This window comes from Pollachius pollachius (genome assembly GCF_949987615.1).
Source record: "Pollachius pollachius genome assembly, chromosome: 12".
In the NCBI taxonomy this organism is placed as follows: domain Eukaryota; kingdom Metazoa; phylum Chordata; class Actinopteri; order Gadiformes; family Gadidae; genus Pollachius; species Pollachius pollachius.
The window spans coordinates 819353-840000 of record NC_136945.1 but is presented as its reverse complement, the minus strand read 5'-3'; the positions used below and the strand labels follow the sequence as shown (position 1 = coordinate 840000).

The 20648-nt window shown below is 41.8% G+C and overlaps 1 protein-coding gene across 1 annotated transcript in view; it reads right to left on the bottom strand.

Moving 5' to 3' along the window:
- The window catches only part of LOC307083655 (copine-9-like), a gene marked incomplete at both ends in the record, with an annotated part of 79783 nt that overhangs the window by 12278 nt on the left and 46857 nt on the right, over positions 1 to 20648 (bottom strand). The window contains 10 exons of the mRNA XM_079747605.1: positions 525 to 652; positions 3275 to 3456; positions 4341 to 4387; positions 4475 to 4536; positions 4826 to 4879; positions 5061 to 5136; positions 6006 to 6047; positions 11191 to 11295; positions 12477 to 12580; positions 14362 to 14425. Of these exons, the coding sequence (XP_079603731.1) occupies positions 525 to 652; positions 3275 to 3456; positions 4341 to 4387; positions 4475 to 4536; positions 4826 to 4879; positions 5061 to 5136; positions 6006 to 6047; positions 11191 to 11295; positions 12477 to 12580; positions 14362 to 14425 (864 nt within the window). The remainder of the gene's footprint in view (positions 1 to 524; positions 653 to 3274; positions 3457 to 4340; positions 4388 to 4474; positions 4537 to 4825; positions 4880 to 5060; positions 5137 to 6005; positions 6048 to 11190; positions 11296 to 12476; positions 12581 to 14361; positions 14426 to 20648) is intronic.

Genomic DNA, 20648 nt, shown 5'->3' with positions numbered 1-20648 from the left:
TGGGGGGGGGGGTCAGACAAAAAAAAAGACTGGGCATGCATGTGTGCACTTGTGTGTGTGTGTGTGTGCAACGCGGTCTCACTCCGAGTTCGTCAAAAATCAACATTTTTGGCGTTAACTGCTGATGCAAAGGGTCTTGTTGGTCTTCATTCAATGCAGGGGGTCTCAACTCATTACAATGTAATCCCTCCACGGGGAACAGTGATAAGTGCGTAACCCTTACCCTAACCCTAGCCATACTACCCTAACCCTAACCACTACTACCCTAACCCTAACCACTACTACCCTATCCCTGGGCGTCAGATACCGCCGTGGAGGGATTTGAAAGGGAGTTGAAAATCCTCTGCGTCTAATGAAAACGCACAAGGACACCCTTTGGGTCAGCAGTTAACACCCAAAAGCCCCGAAAAAGCTTCTTGTTCATTTTTGAAGAACTCGGAGTGAGACTGTGTTGGGTGTGTGTGTGAGTGTGTTTATGTGTGTGTGTGCTTATGTTTGTGCGTGCATGTGTGGGTGTCACTCACCTGGCCACCTGGTTGATGACGGGGGCGAAGTTGGTGGGTCCATAGAGCTGGACACTGCGCAGGCTCTGGAAGTAGGCCTCCAGCACGCCCTCGATGGCCACGCAGTTGGGGTCATCCGTGTTGGAGTTCTGCATCAGACGGAGAGCATGGTCAGGGCTCCACTGAAGGTCTGCACACTGGAGGCTTCCAGTGTGCTTCCACTGTCTCCCGAGTAATCCTCCTACTCGGGGAAAAAACATTTCAGACACGTTCACACGTAAGAGCTCCTGGCAAATGCCCAAATATCACTATGACTTGTCACTATATCACTATAACTTGAAAACATGTCATATTTGATGGTTAAAACATGAGAATTGTAATTTGTTTGAAAATATGATCCAGCTTGGTTAACAAATAGTTTGAGGCATACATAATTGCTTAACTTGCTTAAGTGCTAATACTTTAGAATAAAGTTCAAACAGTAAAATTCATTAAATGTTATTTAAAATGAAAAGGAAGAGTGACATTAATAGCATTGTAACTTGGAGAATAATGATGGAAATTATTTTTAAATTAACCAGAAGATGCCCACATTGTCTGTAATGCCTGTTGAAATCGCAATGTTGGTGTGGTCCGCCTGACTCACTTTGAACATCAGCATGAAATATATTCAAAAAAACGTTCCGGTGATGAAATATTTTTTTCACACAGTATATCTACAAGTGTATTTATTTTAAAAGTAGTTTAAACCATGTCCCACACTTGACGTGCATAAATTATCAAACCAATATCAGAAACGGAACATTGCATAAATCAGAATAATAAGGAGGTGGCCATACCATATTAATTTCTGCAGCATGAGCAGCAACAATTTCTTCTACTTCCTGAACCTTTCAGCGTTGCCTGCTGTCATACACCGTAATGGTGCAACCCTGGTACCAACATTATTGTTGGTAATATAAAATAATAAGTGAAAAATGTTTTTATCCATATTACTCATGCACCATGTGATCTAGCTAACCCATCATGAGTCATGGTGGATTGAAGGGTTCACTTTGATTGTAAAGTAGGGAAAGACAATATTCCAAATTACGTCAGATATCTTATATATAGGGTCTGACCAGACTCTCTCGAAACCAGCCCCTAATAGACAACATTCAGGTATACTGGCCCTAACTCGTTGGAATATAGTTGCTGTGGATGCACATTACCACAGGAGCTGATCTCCAGATTACACAACATGTCCAAACCGTCCACATCCTAATATCCAAGTGCAAGAGTGCAGGCAAACAAGAGAACATTGAGTACTCAAACACAGAGCAAGATTCACATGCACAATGGTTTGACTTCATTTACGCCGAAGTGATGGTCACCAGATGTTGTTACTCTGACCAGCTTGACTTGTAAGCTCATACAACTGATGCAGCTAAAGGAGTAGACTCTATAAAGGTTTCAACAAAGACTCATAGTAGAAGAAGCTGGAGAATGAGTTCATGAGCAGCATCAATACATTTCCAGATGACAAAGGAAAGGTGATAGTGTTTCGTGATAGCATGAGCATCTTTGATCTGTCTTATATATCATATCTTCAAAGTTAATTGAAGATATGGAAGACAAAACCATTGGTAGACACATCTGCAATTAACCAAGCTTCATCAATCATAAGGTCATCAATCAAGAGCATAGATGAACCAAATAATTGGCCATACCGTTCCATGGATACCATGGGAAGCATTAATCATACCATAGAGATTTTGCTGCCCAGTAAGACAACAAATAAGGTTGATATTCTGATACAATCTTTAAGCCGGGACCTGCAATATGCTGTAACTGTTGGACGGCATAAACCTCCAAAACAAGTCCTTATCTTCCGAATGGGCCCTTTGAACACCAACATGAATGTTCTCGCTGTACTGCCATCCTTTCGAAGCGATATCAGGACGCAGGTCTACGTGACATCTGTTTAGAATCTGGCCTGGTTGTTCAAGGTTCATTGTCCATTATCTGGTGTTGCTGAGTGCCCAGTGTTCAGTCGTTGCAGTAAGAGTGCACTAATACATCCATGAAGGTCTGCTTCGCTTAGCCTCGAAAAGGATTTACAACATGGATGGAGGTGAAACATGTTGGTCATGTGGAGAGGGTCAGAGTTTTTTTTTTTTTTTTAAAAGCAGGCACATGATGACTTTCATGATTACAGGAAAGCTATGGAACAAATACCTTGAACATATTTGACATGGAAATGGGGACGTCTGCTTTCTGGATGTCATAGCTGGATAAAGTTGGTGACATTCTTCTAGGCCTCATAAGAGCATCCAGAGAGGTCTGTGTCTCAGTGTCTCTGTCCCACTGTGTGTCTGTCCCTCTGTGTGTCTGTGTCTCTCTGTGTGTCTGTGTCTCAGTGTCTCTGTCCCTCTGTGTATCTGTGTCTCTCTGTGTGTCTGTTTCTCAGTGTCCCTGTCCCTCTGTGTGTCTGTCCCTCTGTGTGTCTGTTTGTCTGTCCCTCTGTGTGTCTGTGTGTCTGTGTGTCTGTGTCTCAGTGTCTCTGTCCCTCTGTGTGTCTGTGTCTCTCTGTATATCTGTTTCTCAGTGTCCCTGTCCCTCTGTGTGTCTGTCCCTCTGTGTGTCTGTGTGTCTGTCCCTCTGTGAGTCTGTGTCTCAGTGTCTCAGTGTCTCTGTCCCTCTGTGTGTCTGTGTGTCTGTCCCTCTGTGAGTCAGTGTCTCAGTGTCTCTGTCCCTCTGTGTGTCTGTCCCTCTGTGTGTCTGTGTCTCACCAGGGGGAAGGCGTGGGAGATCTTTCCGTCTGGGGGCAGCTTGGCCCCGAAGCCATAGGCTGGGAAGAGCTTGTCGCTGTCGTAGTCCTGGATGATGTCCCCCACCGCCTTCAGGGCCATAGCGTACGCGTTCATCTGGTACGGGCTCATGTAGTGCAGCGAGGTGGGCTGAGAGGGGTTCCCTGGGGACACACACAATCACATATGTGGTCACACACACACATGCACAATCACACACACATAATCACACATGTAGTCACATATACACACAGTCACACACACACACACACACACAATCACATATGTACTCACACACATGCACATGCACACGCACACACACACACACACACACACACACACAGTCATATACAGAAACACACACATAATCACACAATCACAGATGTAGTCACCCACACACAAACATAATCACACACACACACACACACACACACACACACACACACACACACACACACAATCAAACATGTAGTCACCCACACACAAACATAATCACACACACACACAGACAATCACACAATCAAACATGTAGTCACACAAACTTACACATAATCACACAGATATATAAACTCATACACATACGCGCTCAAATGCACATATGGTCAGACACGTGACACACACACAATCACACACAGCTACACACATCACACACAAATACAAACACACACACACACACACACACACACATAATTGTGTGCATGCATGATCACACACTGACCCATACACCCAGAAATGTTTTTGTTTCCAAGGCATGATTTTAATTCCCTTCGTGAAACAGAAGTAGTTTATTAATGGCTGTACTGCTGCCTCTGATTCTATTGTTAATCCAATTCAGCGAACATCCAACTCTAAATCAGATCTCCCGATAGCTCCTCCTAACTGTGACACATCTTGAAATATCTTCAAACAAATGTACCCAATCATCTTTAATAGCTTTTTTAAGTGCCTGTTCAAAGCGTGACAGGAAATAGGTTCTCTTTACTGTGGGCAGGAAGGGCCACAGTGATGGTTACTTCACTCCCACACACAGCCAGGGTAGTGCTCCTACCGTTGGACGCTGTGAAGTCGATGGCCACGGTGAAATTGAGTTGCGTCCTGTTGAGAAACAGAAAGTACGAGCATCATTCACACGAACAGCGTGTGTTTCTACGAGGGGGGCCGTGCAGGGCTGGAACCACTCACCCTCCTCGGATGAAATCCACAAAGGTGTATTCTGACTCCACTTTGAAAGACAGCAAGGTCACCTTCACATGAGAAGGCAATAAACAAAGAGAGCTTTAGATCTAGTCCAGTGAATATTAGGATTTACATATTATTGTCTTTTCTTCACTGACGGTTTCTCAAATCACTTCCAAGTAGAAACTCTATTTTCTTCGATTAATGTTTTACCATCTGGTTTTCTATCTTCATATCTTCATACAGGGGATATAATCTCAAATCATGGTATTGTAAAGACAGATATGGGGTGCTGTGCCTTCATCACAATTTGCCGTCTCTGAGTGAAACATCAGTGTTTTTTTCTCAAAAGCCTACCGTCCCTGAGTTCACATATTTCTTCTTCTTTCCTTTCTTCTTTGGATTCAGAACCTTGGGGGGTAAACAGAGAAATGAGAGCAAGCTAATCGAGAGCATTGAGAGGAACTTCAACCATCACATGGTTTATACTCAGGGGTGACGAACAAATCAAGACTCTCACATGGAGCCCCACAGCATTACTTTATACAGACCAAAACTAACTGAATAAAACAATTGGACTAATTGAAGTTACCTCGTACACGTTGAACTGGCTCTGACCCCTTGACAGCTCTCGGTAGCTGGTGGTGAACTCCCCGATGAAGTCATGGCTGAGATGAACGCACAAACAATTAGAGGGAGAGAGGGAGAGAACTACACATTTAAAGAAGAGCAATAAATACAGTAAAACACTCCTGAAGCTCCGCTATGGCTTCAAATGCTGCTTTTGTCTGGAAGTGGAAGATCCTTATTTTATCATCATTTTAAATCCAACTGCTCTTGAGAGGATATGTTCATTCTCACACCTGCTTCAAACCAGTAGCTCGAAAACAAGCTCTATCCCTCTACAAGTTAGTCTGTCTGTCTGTCTGTTTGTCTGTCTTTCTGTCTGTCTGTCTGTCTGTCTGTCTTTCTATCAGTCTGTCTATCTGTCTGTCTGTCTGTCTGTCTGTCTTTCCGCATGTCTGTCCATCTGTCTGTCTGTCTGTCTGTCTGTCTGTCCAAATGACTGTCTGCATGACTGTCTGCATGTCTCTCCATCTGTCTGTCTGTATGTCTGCCCGTCTGTTGATCCCCCAACAGGATGACGTGAGATGAAATGTCATGTAATAAATGTCATGCTGGTATTATAAAAGTAATGCGGGTATGTCTCTCTGCAAGAAACAGAGAGATAGAGAGACAGAGAGACACAGAGAGTCAGAGGTTGGGGAGGGCTAGAGAGTATAAATGCACCAGTAAGCCAACAGTGATATAAAAAGGCAATAGAAGAGATGAAATATGATGAGATAACACAGGAAGGAGGCATGGGTAAGCCAGGTGTTGATAGAACCACTGGAGCACTTCCAATAAGAAAGGCTGGGGGGTAGAGGCAATAGAAAACTCATAAAGTCTGTCCTCATGACAACACATCCTCCTCATCTGGAGGTGGGCTGATGAATCATCACTTTACCCACACAAACACAGCATGGCGGTACACTACCTTCCATCTCTGTCCCAATCAAACACGTCCACCTTCACTGTCCTGGAGGGAAAGAGAGAGAGAGAGAGAGAGAGAGAGAGAAAGTGTTGAGAAGGGTTCACAGAGTGAGAATAGTGCAGTGCATGGAGCTGAGAGGAGACTCAGCGACGAGCCTCCACAGATTTACATAAAAACATAACGCCCGAATGTGACTCCATTCGTCTGCTGTGCCGCTCCGGAGACGTGTAACATCCGTGTTGTTTGGATCATCCCGCCTGCGTCCGGCGTGGCTCCATTCTCCATTTGAACGGAGGTACAACAGGGGAGTGTGAAGAGCGTTCCTGGACGTGTGGCTGCCTGTGTGCGCCTTCCATGTTGGTCCCAATAACACCAGCGCTGGCCAGAGGCGCTCGCAGCACGGCCGACTGCTGGCATTATTCTAACCACCAAGGGCCTGCGTGGGCAGCCACCATGGCCGCCGTCGAGGAGAGGTCAAGGTGTATCTTCAGTCCAGGACGTTATCTCCCTTGTTATCCCCATAATAAACGAGCCCTCGCATGGTGATAGAAACCTATTATCATATGTTCCTACATTAAAAGTACATGTTTTTCTAAATGTTGGTCATCAACGAGGTTGTAAAGTAGTAACTTTGGGCACATCTGTCAAAATAAAAGTTTTTTTACGATCTTTATTCATTCATTGCGCCGTGGCTGAACTGACGGGGATATTCTCTGATAGTATGAATCTTAAAGAATGCGTCGGGTTCTCCGACTCTCTGGGTGCTTCAGCAACAAGTAAAGACTCCTAGTGGGGGTTATCTTGGCAATGTTGGAGAGGGAATTGGGGGAAAGGAACTTTGGCTTTAACTCTCTGAAGTCCAGATTGAAGCGCGACATGGAGGAGTCCGCATACGAAAAGGGTGGAGTGTCGGAGAAAAGTCATAGACCCAAAATGAACTGATATCTGTCTACTGAAAACATATTTTCTAAACGCCTGAGTTTGTTGTTACTAGTGACGTAAAGAGGAACACCGGTGGCTCTATTACCACTAGTAGAAATGGGTACAGCGCCACCTATCGTACCGGGGTATGAAATGCTTCGGCCAATGAATCGATTTTCTCACCGCCATGTATACTCGGATAAATGCAGTTGTCCAATTGAGGAGCATAGTCGAACTATGGCTTTAATCTGATTAAGCTGTGCATGTAAACGTACTGAGTACATCTGTGAATGCGTTATCAGCTGGCATGCGTACAGCCTATCATTAGACTAAGACTCAAGAATTAAATGTCCTCAAAGGGGCAATTTGCTGTAAGCACAGAACACACCTACACTTCAATATCAACATGATCATCATTAGGCTTTACACAGTATGCCATAACTTTCATAACTTAACAAACACAAACAAAGTATAAGAAATTCTGTCAAATTCATCAAATGATGACAGAAGTTTGTAGGGCAGGTGTCATCATTTAGAAGAAACTCTCGTGGTTGATGAGAGAAGCAGCCATGCCCTGCAGTTTGATATGGTGTTTGATATGGTGTTTGATATGGCGTTTGATATGGTGTTTAATACAGTGTTTGATACGGTGTTTGATATGGTGTTTGATACAGTGTTGATACAGTGTTTGATACAGTGTTTGATACAGTGTTTGATACAGTGTTTGATAGTGTTTGATACAGTGTTTGATACAGTGTTTGATACGGTGTTTGATATGGTGTTTGATGTAGTGTTTGATAGTGTTTGATATGGTGTTTGATACAGTGTTTGATACAGTGTTTGATACGGTGTTTGATACAGTGTTTGATATGGTGTATGATACAGTGTTTGATACAGTGTTGATACAGTGTTTGATATGGCGTTTGATATGGTGTTTAATACAGTGTTTGATACAGTGTTTGATACAGTGTTTGATATGGCGTTTGATATGGTGTTTAATACAGTGTTTGATACAGTGTTTGATATGGTGTTTGATAGTGTTTGATACAGTGTTGATACAGTGTTGATACAGTGTTTGATATGGTGTTTGATACAGTGTTTGATACAGTGTTTGATATGGCGTTTGATATGGTGTTTAATACAGTGTTTGATACAGTGTTTGATATGGTGTTTGATAGTGTTTGATACAGTGTTGATACAGTGTTGATACAGTGTTTGATACAGTGTTTGATACAGTGTTTGATACGGTGTTTGATACAGTGTTTCATACAGTGTTTGATATGGTGTTTGACACAGTGTTTGATACAGTGTTTGATACAATGTTTGATATGGTGTTTGATAGTGTTAGATACAGTGTTTGATACGTGTTTGATAGTGTTTGATACAGTGTTTGATATGGTGTTTGATATGGTGTTTGATACAGTGTTTGATACAGTGTTTGATACAGTGTTTGATAGTGTTTGATACAGTGTTGATAGAGTGTTTGATACAGTGTTTGATATGGTGTATGATACAGTGTTTGATACAGTGTTGATACAGTGTTTGATATGGCATTTGATATGGTTTTTGATACAGTGTTTGATACAGTGTTTGATATGGTGTTTGATAGTGTTTGATACAGTGTTGATACAGTGTTTGATATGGTGTTTGATACAGTGTTTGATACAGTGTTTGATATGGTGTTTGATACAGTGTTTGATATGGTGTTTGATAGTGTTTGATATGGTGTTTGATACAGTGTTTGATAGTGTTTGATACAGTCTTTGATACAGTGTTTGATACAGTGTTTGATATGGTGTTTGACACAGTGTTTGATACAGTGTTTGATACAGTGTTTGATAGTGTTTGATACAGTTTTTGATATGGTGTTTGATACAGTGTTTGATACGGTGTTTGATACAGTGTTTGATAGTGTTTGATACAGTGTTTGATACAGTGTTTGATACACTGTTTGATATGGTGTTTGATAGTGTTTGATGCAGTGTTTGATACAGTGTTTGGTAGTGTTTGATATGTTGTTTGATATGGTGTTTAATACAGTGTTTGATAAAGTGTTTGGTAGTGTTTGATATGGTGTTTGATATGGTGTTTGATGTAGTGTTTGATAGTGTTTGATACAGTGTCTGATACAGTGTTTGATAGTGTTTGATACAGTGTTTGATACAGTGTTTGATACGGTGTTTGATATGGTGTTTGATACAGTGTTTGATAGTTTTTGATAGTGTTTGATACAGTGTTTGACACAGTGTTTGATACAGTGTTTGATATGGTGTTTGATTGTGTTTGATACAGTGTTTGATACAGTGTTTGGTAGTGTTTGATATGGTGTTTGATACCGTGTTTGATACAGTGTTTGATGTGGTGTTTGATACAGTGTTTGATATAGTGTTTGATACGGTGTTTGATATGGTGTTTAATGTAGTGTTTGATAGTGTTTGATTGTGTTTGATACAGTGTTTGATACAGTGTTTGATACAGTGTTTGATATGGTGTTTGATACAGTGTTGATACAGTGATTGATACAGTGTTTTATAAGGTGTTTGATACAGTGTTGATACAGTGTTTGATATGGTGTTTGATACAGTGTTTGATATGGTGTTTGATACAGTGTTTGATACAGTGTTTGATATGGTGTTTGATACAGTGTTTGATAGTGTTTGATACATTGTTTGATATGGTGTTTGATATGGTGTTTGATATGGTGTTTGATACAGTGTTTGATACAGTGTTTGATATGGTGTTTGATAGTGTTTGATACAGTGTTTAATACAGTGTTTGATACAGTGTTTGATACGGTGTTTGATATGGTGTTTGACACAGTGTTTGATAGTGTTTGATCGTGTTTGATATGGTGTTTGACACAGTGTTTGATAGTGTTTGATAGTGTTTGATAGTGCTTGATATGGTGTTTGATATGGTGTTTGATACAGTGTTTGACACAGTGTTTGATATGGTGTTTGATATGGTGTTTGATGTAGTGTTTGATAGTATTTGATACAGTGTTTGATATGGTGTTTGATACAGTGTTTGATACAGTGTTTGATATGGTGTTTGATATGGTGTTTGATGTAGTGTTTGATAGTGTTTAATACAGTGTTTGATATAGTGTTTGATACGGTGTTTGATATGGTGTTTGATGTAATGTTTGATAGTGTTTGATTGTGTTTGATACAGTGTTTGATACAGTGTTTGATACAGTGTTTGATATGGTGTTTGATACAGTGTTGATGCAGTGTTTGATACAGTGTTTGATAAGGTGTTTGATACAGTGTTGATACAGTGTTTGATATGGTGTTTGATACAGTGTTTGATATGGTGTTTGATACAGTGTTTGATAGTGTTTTATACAGTGTTTGATATGGTGTTTGATACAGTGTTTGATACAGTGTTTGATATGGTGTTTGATACAGTGTTTTATAGTGTTTGATACAGTGTTTGATACAGTGTTTGATATGGTGTTTGATATGGTGTTTGATACAGTGTTTGATACAGTGTTTGATATAGTGTTTGATAGTGTTTGATACAGTGTTTAATACAGTGTTTGATACAGTGTTTGATACAGTGTTTGATATGGTGTTTGCCACGGTGTTTGATAGTGTTTGATAGCGTTTGATATGGTGTTTGACACAGTGTTTGATAGTGTTTGATAGTGTTTGATATGGTGTTTGATATGGTGTTTGATACAGTGTTTGATACAGTGTTTGATACGGTGTTTGATATGGTGTTTGCTGTAGTGTTTGATAGTGTTTGATACAGTGTTTGTTATGGTGTTTGATACAGTGTTTGATACAGTGTTTGATATGTTGTTTGATATGGTGTTTGATGTAGTGTTTGATAGTGTTTGAAACAGTGTTTGATATGGTGTTTGATACAGTGTTGATACAGCGTTTAATGTAGTGTTTGATACAGTGTTTGATATGGTGTTTGATGTAGTGTTTGATAGTGTTTGATATGGTGTTTGATATGGTGTTTGATACAGTGTTGACACAGTGTTTATTAGTGTTTGATAGTGTTTGATGTGGTGTTTGATATGGTGTTTGATACTGTGTTTGATACAGTGTTTGATACAGTGTTTGATAGTGTTTGATAGTGTTTGATACAGTGTTTGATATGGTGTTTGATACAGTGTTGATACAGTGTTTGATGTAGTGTTTTATACAGTGTTTGATATGGGTTTTGATGTGCACCTTTTGCCACATCAAAAGGATAGCATATGATATGCATGCTGTGATGGTGACCTTTGAACTGTGACCGTTCGGACCCTCACCTGTCGTAGTCCCCGTTGCAGAGGGCCCTCACTGGGAGGGTGAAGGACTGCCACACAGGATTCAGGTTGTTCTTGATCACCTCTGTTTTATGGCATATGGTAAATCTGAGGAACACACACGCATACACACGTACACACATGGACACACACATGCACACGCAAACGCACGCACACTCAAACGCAAACACACGCACATGCACACACTCACACACACACACACACACACACACACACTATAATTTTTCTTTTTAAGATGATGTAAGATGAGAAAAGATAAATATAGAAAGTAATCTTAAATTAAAAACGGAATATATCAAAACAATCAACTGGGATCCCACAGAAAGCCTGACAGGAGTGATGGGTTGATCCTTGGCTTCTTGCTACTTACTGTACATCCCCTGGATTAAGAGCCACTAAACCTTTGTGTGTACACTTTGTATCTGACAGCTAAACACGTGAGATTCAGAGCGCTGGCTTTCAGTCGCTGAACGGAAGTGAAAGTGACATTTGAAGGCTTTACAGCACATGAATATACTTAGAAATTACATTGCAGAAAAATAGATGTTAACTGAGTAAAACCCCGGCTTAGGCAAGAAGAGCAACGACGCTACAGGTTATACGGACCCATCACACACAGATACGGACCCATCACACACAGATACGGACCAGACACACCACAGTTACCGACCAAACACACAACATATACAGTCCTAACACACACTCTTAAGCAATCTAGGACCTGCGGTAAGATCCACTAATCTATGTCCTAATAACTGATGAAGACCAGTGTGTGATTCGAGCCAATCTGCGGAGGAATGTTCTTGAGGGGACAGCGGCTCCCGGCACACGTTTGGCTTGGCCGAGGGCCTCGACAGATGGTCCTTGTGGAGAGGAGCAGATACTGTGTCTTTCCTTCACACACACACACACATATGGTTACACTGGGCAACAATTCAATATTATTGCTAATTGTCGGTGTTGGCAGTGTTGGCATTAAAGATGCTGTGAGTGAGATATCATATTGGGATGAGATTGTTATTTTCTTCAATAATAAAATACATAACAGATATCTGTGGTATCATGTAATTTCTAGTGACCCCAGAGCATAGCCAGGCAGAAAGGACCTCATATCCACCTGATTCTATATAATATAACATATATTGATTGTCTCAGTTATTTCTGTAATAATATCTTCATGATGACGCTCCACGTGTGTTCACGACAGGCACACACAGGCACAAAAACACACACACACACTTAAGCAAACATGCAGCACACACACTCACGTCCCGTCCTCGTTGCTGCGGTAGAACACCAGGAAGGGGTCCGACTTGCCGAAGAAGTCCTTCTTGTCCAGCTTGTTGGCACAGAGCTGCATGGTGGCGATGTCCTGGAGCAACAAGGCCAGCAGTCAGTGGATCTAACCATGCATCGTCTGGACATCGCTTTAAGGGGCTGAACTTGAGAGCCATTATCTGAGTGTAATTTATGAATGGCATAGCCACCTGCTGTTAGTGAGTGAAACACACTCTGGTTGACTAATCCTGTTTCCGTATGAGTCAAGAGTTCGATTTTAAACTCTTTCGTGATTGGTTCGGGGAATCCAGCTTGCCGGTCAGTCACAGGTGCGTGAACCTCAACACTCTCCAATGACAGAGAAACGTAGAGAGGGAGGGAGCAGAGAGGGAGGGCACTTCTTCTGGTGCTTAATTTAAAGATCTATTTATCTTCTGCCCTTTCTGCTCTTCACAAACTCACAATCTGCCTTCAGCGGTTTGAATTTAAAAAGCTGTTACTAATTCATATAAATGTATACGCCTGATTTATACACAACCAAGGAGCTCCTGAACTTACTGAAGATACAGGACATATTAGAATGCTTGTAGAATTGCTTTTGTGTTTGAATCTCCCTTCACACTGTTCACACAACCACACGCAGGTCGTGTGACGGTCCCGCCCAGCATTTCCCTGATCCCACAGATCAATTACAGATGGGGGCCCACGGATTATTCAAATGAATGTCAGGCAGCTATGAAGTGACTGAGTGTGTGTGTGCGTGTGTGTATGCGAGTGTGTGTGTATGTGTGTGTGTGTGTGTGTGTGTGTGTGTGTGAGCGCTATTATATGATAACATAATATGATATGTTTTTGCATGGCATTAAGGTTCATGTTGATCTGTATGATTGCTGTGTCAAATGAATTACTTCCAAGGCGAGGAAAGAAGAGTAAAAAAAGACTGCATGGATAATTCATGGTTCAGACATTATTAACCTGTACCATCTGACAACGAAGGAGAAGACAAACAATACTTGCGTCATAGAAAGGTTGAATGCTTGTCATTGATGTTGATAAGGCATACAATGTTGGGAAAATAGAGTAGTATAACATTCCAGCCCTAGTCAGCCCACACGCCCAGACGGACCCTTCTACAGTCAGACTGGCCACTCCGGTTCACCTAAGGTGCTTTAAGGACCATGTAAGAACTGTTTTTCTAGGTAGAATTTGTAGAAAATAGTAAATGCACAATTAAAATATTCGTTATAAGTTGTTGTATAACGGTCTCTTCATGACCCTATTTAATTTGAGACAGCTCCTGGTTAATTTCTGACCAATCAAGACATCTCCTTCATGATCTACTTCCTCTGTGTGTGCATGATGTGTTTGTGTCCTGTGCTGATCATATACTGTACTGAACAGTGTATTGTGTACTCATGTACTGTACCAAACAGTGTCCTGTGTACTCATGTACTGTACTAAACAGTGTCCTGTGTACTCATGTACTGTACTAAACAGTGTCCTGTGCTGATCATATACTGTACTGAACAGTGTATTGTGTACTCATGTACTGTACTAAAAAGTGTCCTGTGCTGATCATATACTGTACTGAACAGTGTATTGTGTACTCATGTACTGTACTAAACAGTGTCCTGTGTACTCATGTACTGTACTAAACAGTGTCCTGTGTACTCATGTACTGTACTAAACAGTGTCCTGTGCTGATCATATACTGTACTGAACGGTGTATTGTGTACTCATGTACTGTACTAAACAGTGTCCTGTGCTGATCATATACTGTACTGAACAGTGTATTGTGTACTCATGTACTGTACTAAACAGTGTCCTGTGTACTCATGTACTATACCTTAGCATACTTTATACTGATGTACTCACCCTGCAGTTACTGAGCTCCTCAGCAGAAAAGACAATGCATCCACATTTCTTCCCCGGAATCCCTCTGAGAGACAAAGGGAGTAAAGAGTGGAAAAACAGAGCGAGGGAAGCAATGGATTGGAGAGTTAAGATGTGTTCACCACAAGTGTAATCATTACATAAAATCTTTTTTACAAACACAGCGTAACCAAATCAAATCAGGAGCGGTTGGGGAAAGAGACGGCAATGCATCTTGAACTGATGTACTGCTGATGATGCAGCTGAAGTAGAAGCACACCAGAGGCGCTGATTCTGTGAGCTCACCTTTGCAATTCCAAAAGAAACGTTAGACATATCACGAGATCAAACTAAAAACATGGACCAAAGAACCAAACAGATGCAAGCACATGCCTACCGTATGTCTGTACAGATACGGATGGTGTTTCGCCACCTCTCCCATTACAGCTCATTACTCCATCATTAAATTCTCCTCTTGCCCCCAGGCGACAGGGCTGCTCATCCTGGGAAACCCCCTCAGCGGATGTGATTAAGAAAGAGACGAGATGGATTGCAGGGGCTTGTCATTGCTTGAACTTATGAACACACGCCACCAATCTTCAATCATCCCAGTGGCTGATCACAATTCAATTTCCCACATGCTAATTGTTCTCAAGGGGGATATTGAATGCTTCATCCAGTTGCTAATCCTACGCCTGTCTCGTCTCTGTGTGGAACTGGATCCTGATTGAAGCATGTGGTGTGAAATGATGGCTTTTCAGTTTGGTTTCTGTCCCTATATTCCACCTTGGTGAGGTTCTTCAGAGTTAAAGGGTATCTTAACTTTATGATACAGTTCGATGTGTAAATTTGTACAAGGGTATGTCTGGGTTATATTGAAAGGGGAGTGCAGCCACACTTAGGCCTAATTTACAGTTGCCTTGCGTGAACCAACTATGACATCAACGCGTCATTAATGCAATTTGACACGTGTTGCAAACCTCGAAATTGAGAAGCCCAGCGAGAAAAGTGCATGGAAGTGTCCTTAATGGGGCCCTAACGGGGCCCTTAGTGACAGTTACTCAGTAATTACTGAGGAGCTACTGGTAAACAGACCAGGGGATACTGTATTGGTTACTGAGTAACAAATGATGAACGATAGGGGCCCTAACTGGGGCACTAAGTGAGTTATTCAGTAACTACTGAGGAGTTACTGGTAAACAGACTAGGGGATACTGTATTAATTAATCATTCTGTGAATTAGAAAACTGACCAATTGATTATGAAAGCAACATAATTTTCCTGGGATTTCACAATCAGTTATTAAATTAACAGGGCACAGACGGGATGATTGTCATATTTTAAGACAGATATTCACAATACATACATTAATATTCACATTTAAGGTTTATTATGTGGCATTAGTAACTTTGAAGGCTTAAAAGCAATTGTACACCGCTGCAGGGCACGCTTTAAACCTGGCGCCCTCGGTTTCAAGCGCTGTCGAGGGCTGGCTTGGGTCCCACACTGGATCGAATGGTGGAGCTGGATCGGACTGATGATGAGTTATTACTCATTCGTTCAACAGTAGAGAAGCTTTTTGAATCATTTGTTTACCCGTAGATAAGCTTTTTGAATCATTATTTTACCAGTAGTGAAGCTTTTTGTGTACCTTCATGTAAAGTAATGCATCATACTGAGTTGTTACTCTTTCGCGAACCATTCGTTCACCAGTAGTTAAGCTTTTTGAATCATTCGTTAACCAGTAGTGTAGCTTTTTGAATCATTCGTTAACCAGTAGTGTAGCTTTTTGAATCATTTGTTTACCATTCGTTAACCAGTATTGAAGCTTTTTGTGTACCTTCATGTATAGTAATGCATCATACTGAGTTGTTACTCTTTCGCGAACCATTCGTTCACCAGTAGATAGCTTTTTGAATCATTTGTTTACCAGAAGTGAAGCTTTTTGGGTACCTTCATTCATTCACCTTCAACTCAGTAAAATCCATTACTTTACATGAAGGTACACAAAAAGCGTCACTACTGGTAAACAAATGGTAAAGGAATGATTCAAAAAGCTACACTACTGGTAAACGAATGATTCAAAAAGCTAAACTACCGGTGAACCAAATGTCGCGAAAGAGTAACAACTCAGTATGATGCATTACTTTACATGAAGGTACACAAAAAGCTTCACTACTGGTAAACGAATGGTGAACGAATGATTCAAAAAGCTTCACTACTGTTGAACGAAGGAGTAATAACTCATCATCAGTCCGATCCAGCTCCACCATTCGATCCAATGTGGGACCCAAGCCAGCCCTCGACAGCGCTTGAAACCAAGGGCGCCAGGTTCAAAGCGTGCCCTGCAGCGTGTGTCAATTGCTTTTAAGCCTTCAACATAACTATTGCCACACAATGAACCTTAAATGTGAATATTATTGTACATGTATTGTTAATATCTTTAATAAAATATGACAATCATCCCGTCTGTGCCCTGTTAATTTAATAATTAATTGCGAAATCCCAGAAAAATTCAGTTGCTTTCATAATAAATTGGTCAGTTTGCTAATTCACAGAATGATTAATTAATACAGTATCCCCTAGTCTGTTTACCAGTAACTCCTCAGTAGTTACTGAATAACTCACTTAGGGCCCCAGTTAGTGCCCCAGTTAGGGCCCCTATCGTTTATCATTCGTTGCTCAGTAACGATTGAAGTTGTCCCCTGGTCTGTTTACCAGTAGCTCCTGAGTAGTTACTGAATAACTGTCACTTAGGGCCCCGTTAGGGCCCCAGTTAGGGCCCTGGTCGTTCATAATTCGTTACTCATTCGTTCCTCAGTAACTACCCATGTTTTTGCGTACCTTATTGTCAAGTGTTACCAAAGAGCTAAATGGAAAGTAATGACATTGAATTGTAAAGGTCACACAACATCGCCATCAGTCCAGCCGGGTGCCTTTTGCAATTTAAACCAACGGGTACTTCTGCCCCCCAGGGAGAGGCCTGGGGGGCAGACCAGCAAGCATGTGCAGAGGTAGGTGTAATGTTACAGCTCAGGCCCAGATCAGCGGAGACAGCTCCCTGATTAAGGGCAAGCTGGGGGGGACAAAGCCAAGCTGGGGGGGACAAAGCCAAGCTGGGGGGGACAAAGCCAAGCTGGGGGGGACAAAGCCAAGCTGGGGGGGACAAAGCCAAGCTGGGGGGGACAAAGCCAAGCTGGGGGGGGACAAAGCCCCCAACAAGGCGGAGAGGCTAGACTGCTGCATGCTAATTGGTCTCTAACTCTACGTTGAAGCAGGGGCTCCTGAGAGCCCGAGGGGCTTCTGAGACCCTGAGGGGCCCCGGAGGAGTGGACAAAGAGACATGTTGGTCCCAAGTCCCACCAAGGCAGGAGGTAACAGTTAGAGGTAACCACAGACGATTAAAGATGAAGATCTTCTTCAACTCTGCAGTGGAGGTCAAAGAAGGAAAGTTAAGGTGTGATGTATAGAACAATGTATGAATAGTTTTACATAAGCTGATTTTATATAACAGCACAGGTTTGTTTGCTTGTTCTGCTGGATGCTTTCATCCAAAGAGATTTTGAAGACAGAGGCAGGTCATTAATAAAAGGTAAGACACCTTGCTCAAGGGTGCAGAGGGATGGAAGTGTAGAGACTGAGTATCAAACCTTTGGAACACCGCACACCGTGGTCATTAGAGCACCAGGTTCACAAGCAGCCTGTGGAGTTGAGGAAGACCTCTGTAAAATGACAGCACTTCTGATTGGTTGGGCATGTCATGTCACATCAGAGAAATATAAAACTGCAGTCACACACACCAACATCTGTCTGAATCCATGGACATTTCCTCCATGCAAGATCAATGTGAAACTCAATGATGTATCCTCGTGGCTCTAAAGGCGGCTACACACCGGGCCGACTGCCCGTTTCGCGTCGGTAAATACGTCGGGATATTAATCTGGCCGACTCGATCAACCCAAATGGGAAGTACATACCTACGCGATTACAGCCAACGCCGTACGTTCTGCGCTTGTGTGAGATGTAATGTCTCCAAAACAACAGGTGGCGCTAATCTGTATTGTGGTCCAAAAAAAAACAGGTCACGCTGTCATTACAAGTCACTGTTATCGAATGATGGCTGATGTTGATACGAAGATACTGGCCTTGTCAGCTCTCAAGCTTTTTCTTTTGGAAGAAGAAAGTCGTAAGCGAAAAATAAGGAGAAAAGTTAGACGCACAAAGTGGGTGAAGATGTGATTACAACTGCGAGCAGGCCAAGGAACTCATCCGAATTTAGTTTATCATTTTATAGTTTTATATTTATTTTTATTTATCGTTTTATAGTTAAACATTTATAGTTTATGTTTATCTGGTTTGTTTACCATCCTCACTTCCAGGCTTCACTGATTCGGTAGTCAAGCTATTAGCCCTCCACCAATCAGAATGGTAAAAGACTGAACAACTCTAATGGCCGATTACACATGTTGAATCGGCTGAAAAGAATGCAGACGTGGCAGATTTCACCGATTTTCACACCAAAGAGACTCATGTCACCGACCTCTCAAGTCTCACCAACACCGATTTTCTGCCCGGTGTGTCGCCGCCTTAAGACATACGACACACAAACTGCAAAAATAACTTTTTTTCAAAGGAATCTGTAACAAAATATTAGTTTAAAGGAAATGTGAGAAACTCAAGAAAATACTTTGTGTTTTAAATGTGTTTTGTCTTAGTTTTTCATTCCTTCCAATTCCTACCAATACTCACCTGTCCAACAACTGTCTCAATCGTGCTTCTCTGTCCAACACATGCGTACAACTGGCTTAATAGTGCTTCTCTGTCTAACACCTGATTACAACTAGCTTTATAGTGCTTCTCTGCTGAATGGGAAAAGTGATTTGGACCTTCAATTGTCCCTTCTTTCATGATGTATTAATTGGTTGTTTTACAAACATATCCTTTACACAGGCAGGTTCAATGATATGTTGTGTGGGGATAGCAGCCCTTTATTTTCAACCTTTTGGAAATCCATGGGCAGGTGTAAAAGGCAAGGACAGCGTCACAGTTAGTGGGAAGAAGAAGACAATAATAATCCAAGCACTTTTCATCTTTGATAGCTGCTCCACGCTAGGTAGCAAGCAGCGCTAGTTTCTGGGCCGTCATGCTAGAAGCATGTGGTGCCTCGCAAAAACACTTCTTTAACTGCCACTGAGTGAACTGCAGAGTGTGCCAAACGAAAGCTGTCCTGCCACAACCCTTTGGAAAATAATGTTCCAATGCTTGAGTTCATTTTATTACAGCAGATAGAAAACTCTTATAGAATCGACCATTGTTGTTCTAACCCACTACACAGATTCATGTCTGCCATTATTTAAATTTTCTAGAGCTGCACATGCAGAGCTATTGTGAAGGCAGATGTACGAGGATCAGTACTTCACCCATTTCAGATGGACAGGGACAGCGGCATCATCCTGGAGGTAGAGGGGACATTTGTGACAATATGGATGCATCTCAATATTTAATGCTATGGCCTCTTGACTCTGACCGACTCTGACCAAAATCTATCCTGATGCTAAGCCTGCTCCATCGATGAAAATGCTGACAAGAAATCAAAGAGGCCCCTGTAAATATACCTTTGAAATATATATGTAAAAATACATCTTTAAGATTTATATATATTTCAAGGGTATATTTACAGGGTCCTCTTTGATTTCTTGGCAGCATTGTCATCGATGGAGCAGGCTGATGAAGTAAACAGCTGAGATTAAATGTAAGTGTTGGTCTAGTACTTCAGCAGGAGGTTTCCTACACACTCATTTGGTTCTCCCACACAAGCATTTGTTGAGGGTTCTTTCTCCCACACACACATTACATGTTACACAACACACACACACACATATACACACACAAACACAAACACGCACCAACACACTCAAAAACACAGACACACGCTAAATTAGCTAGTGCAGAGCAGCCCAAAGGCTGGACAGTCAATACGCGTGGACACACGCGTAGGGATTCTACCAGCTCTTGACTTCCTCTTCCGTTCCCCCTCCCCAGTGTGGTAACTCGGCCCCCCCGGTGCTAACAGGTCAGACGTTTGGGCTTCCAGCGCCCGAAAGCTGTTCCACAACCAAGCTGTTCAGAACAAGTGGCCGTTCTGTGGAGGTCCAACTCCCACCCATACACATGAGCAATGTTTCTGTGTGTGTGTGGTGGCTGTGTGTGTTTACACCTCCATACACATCATCACATAATGCTCATGGTGTTGCTGTGTGTTAGGGTGAATACTATGTATTTATTCATCG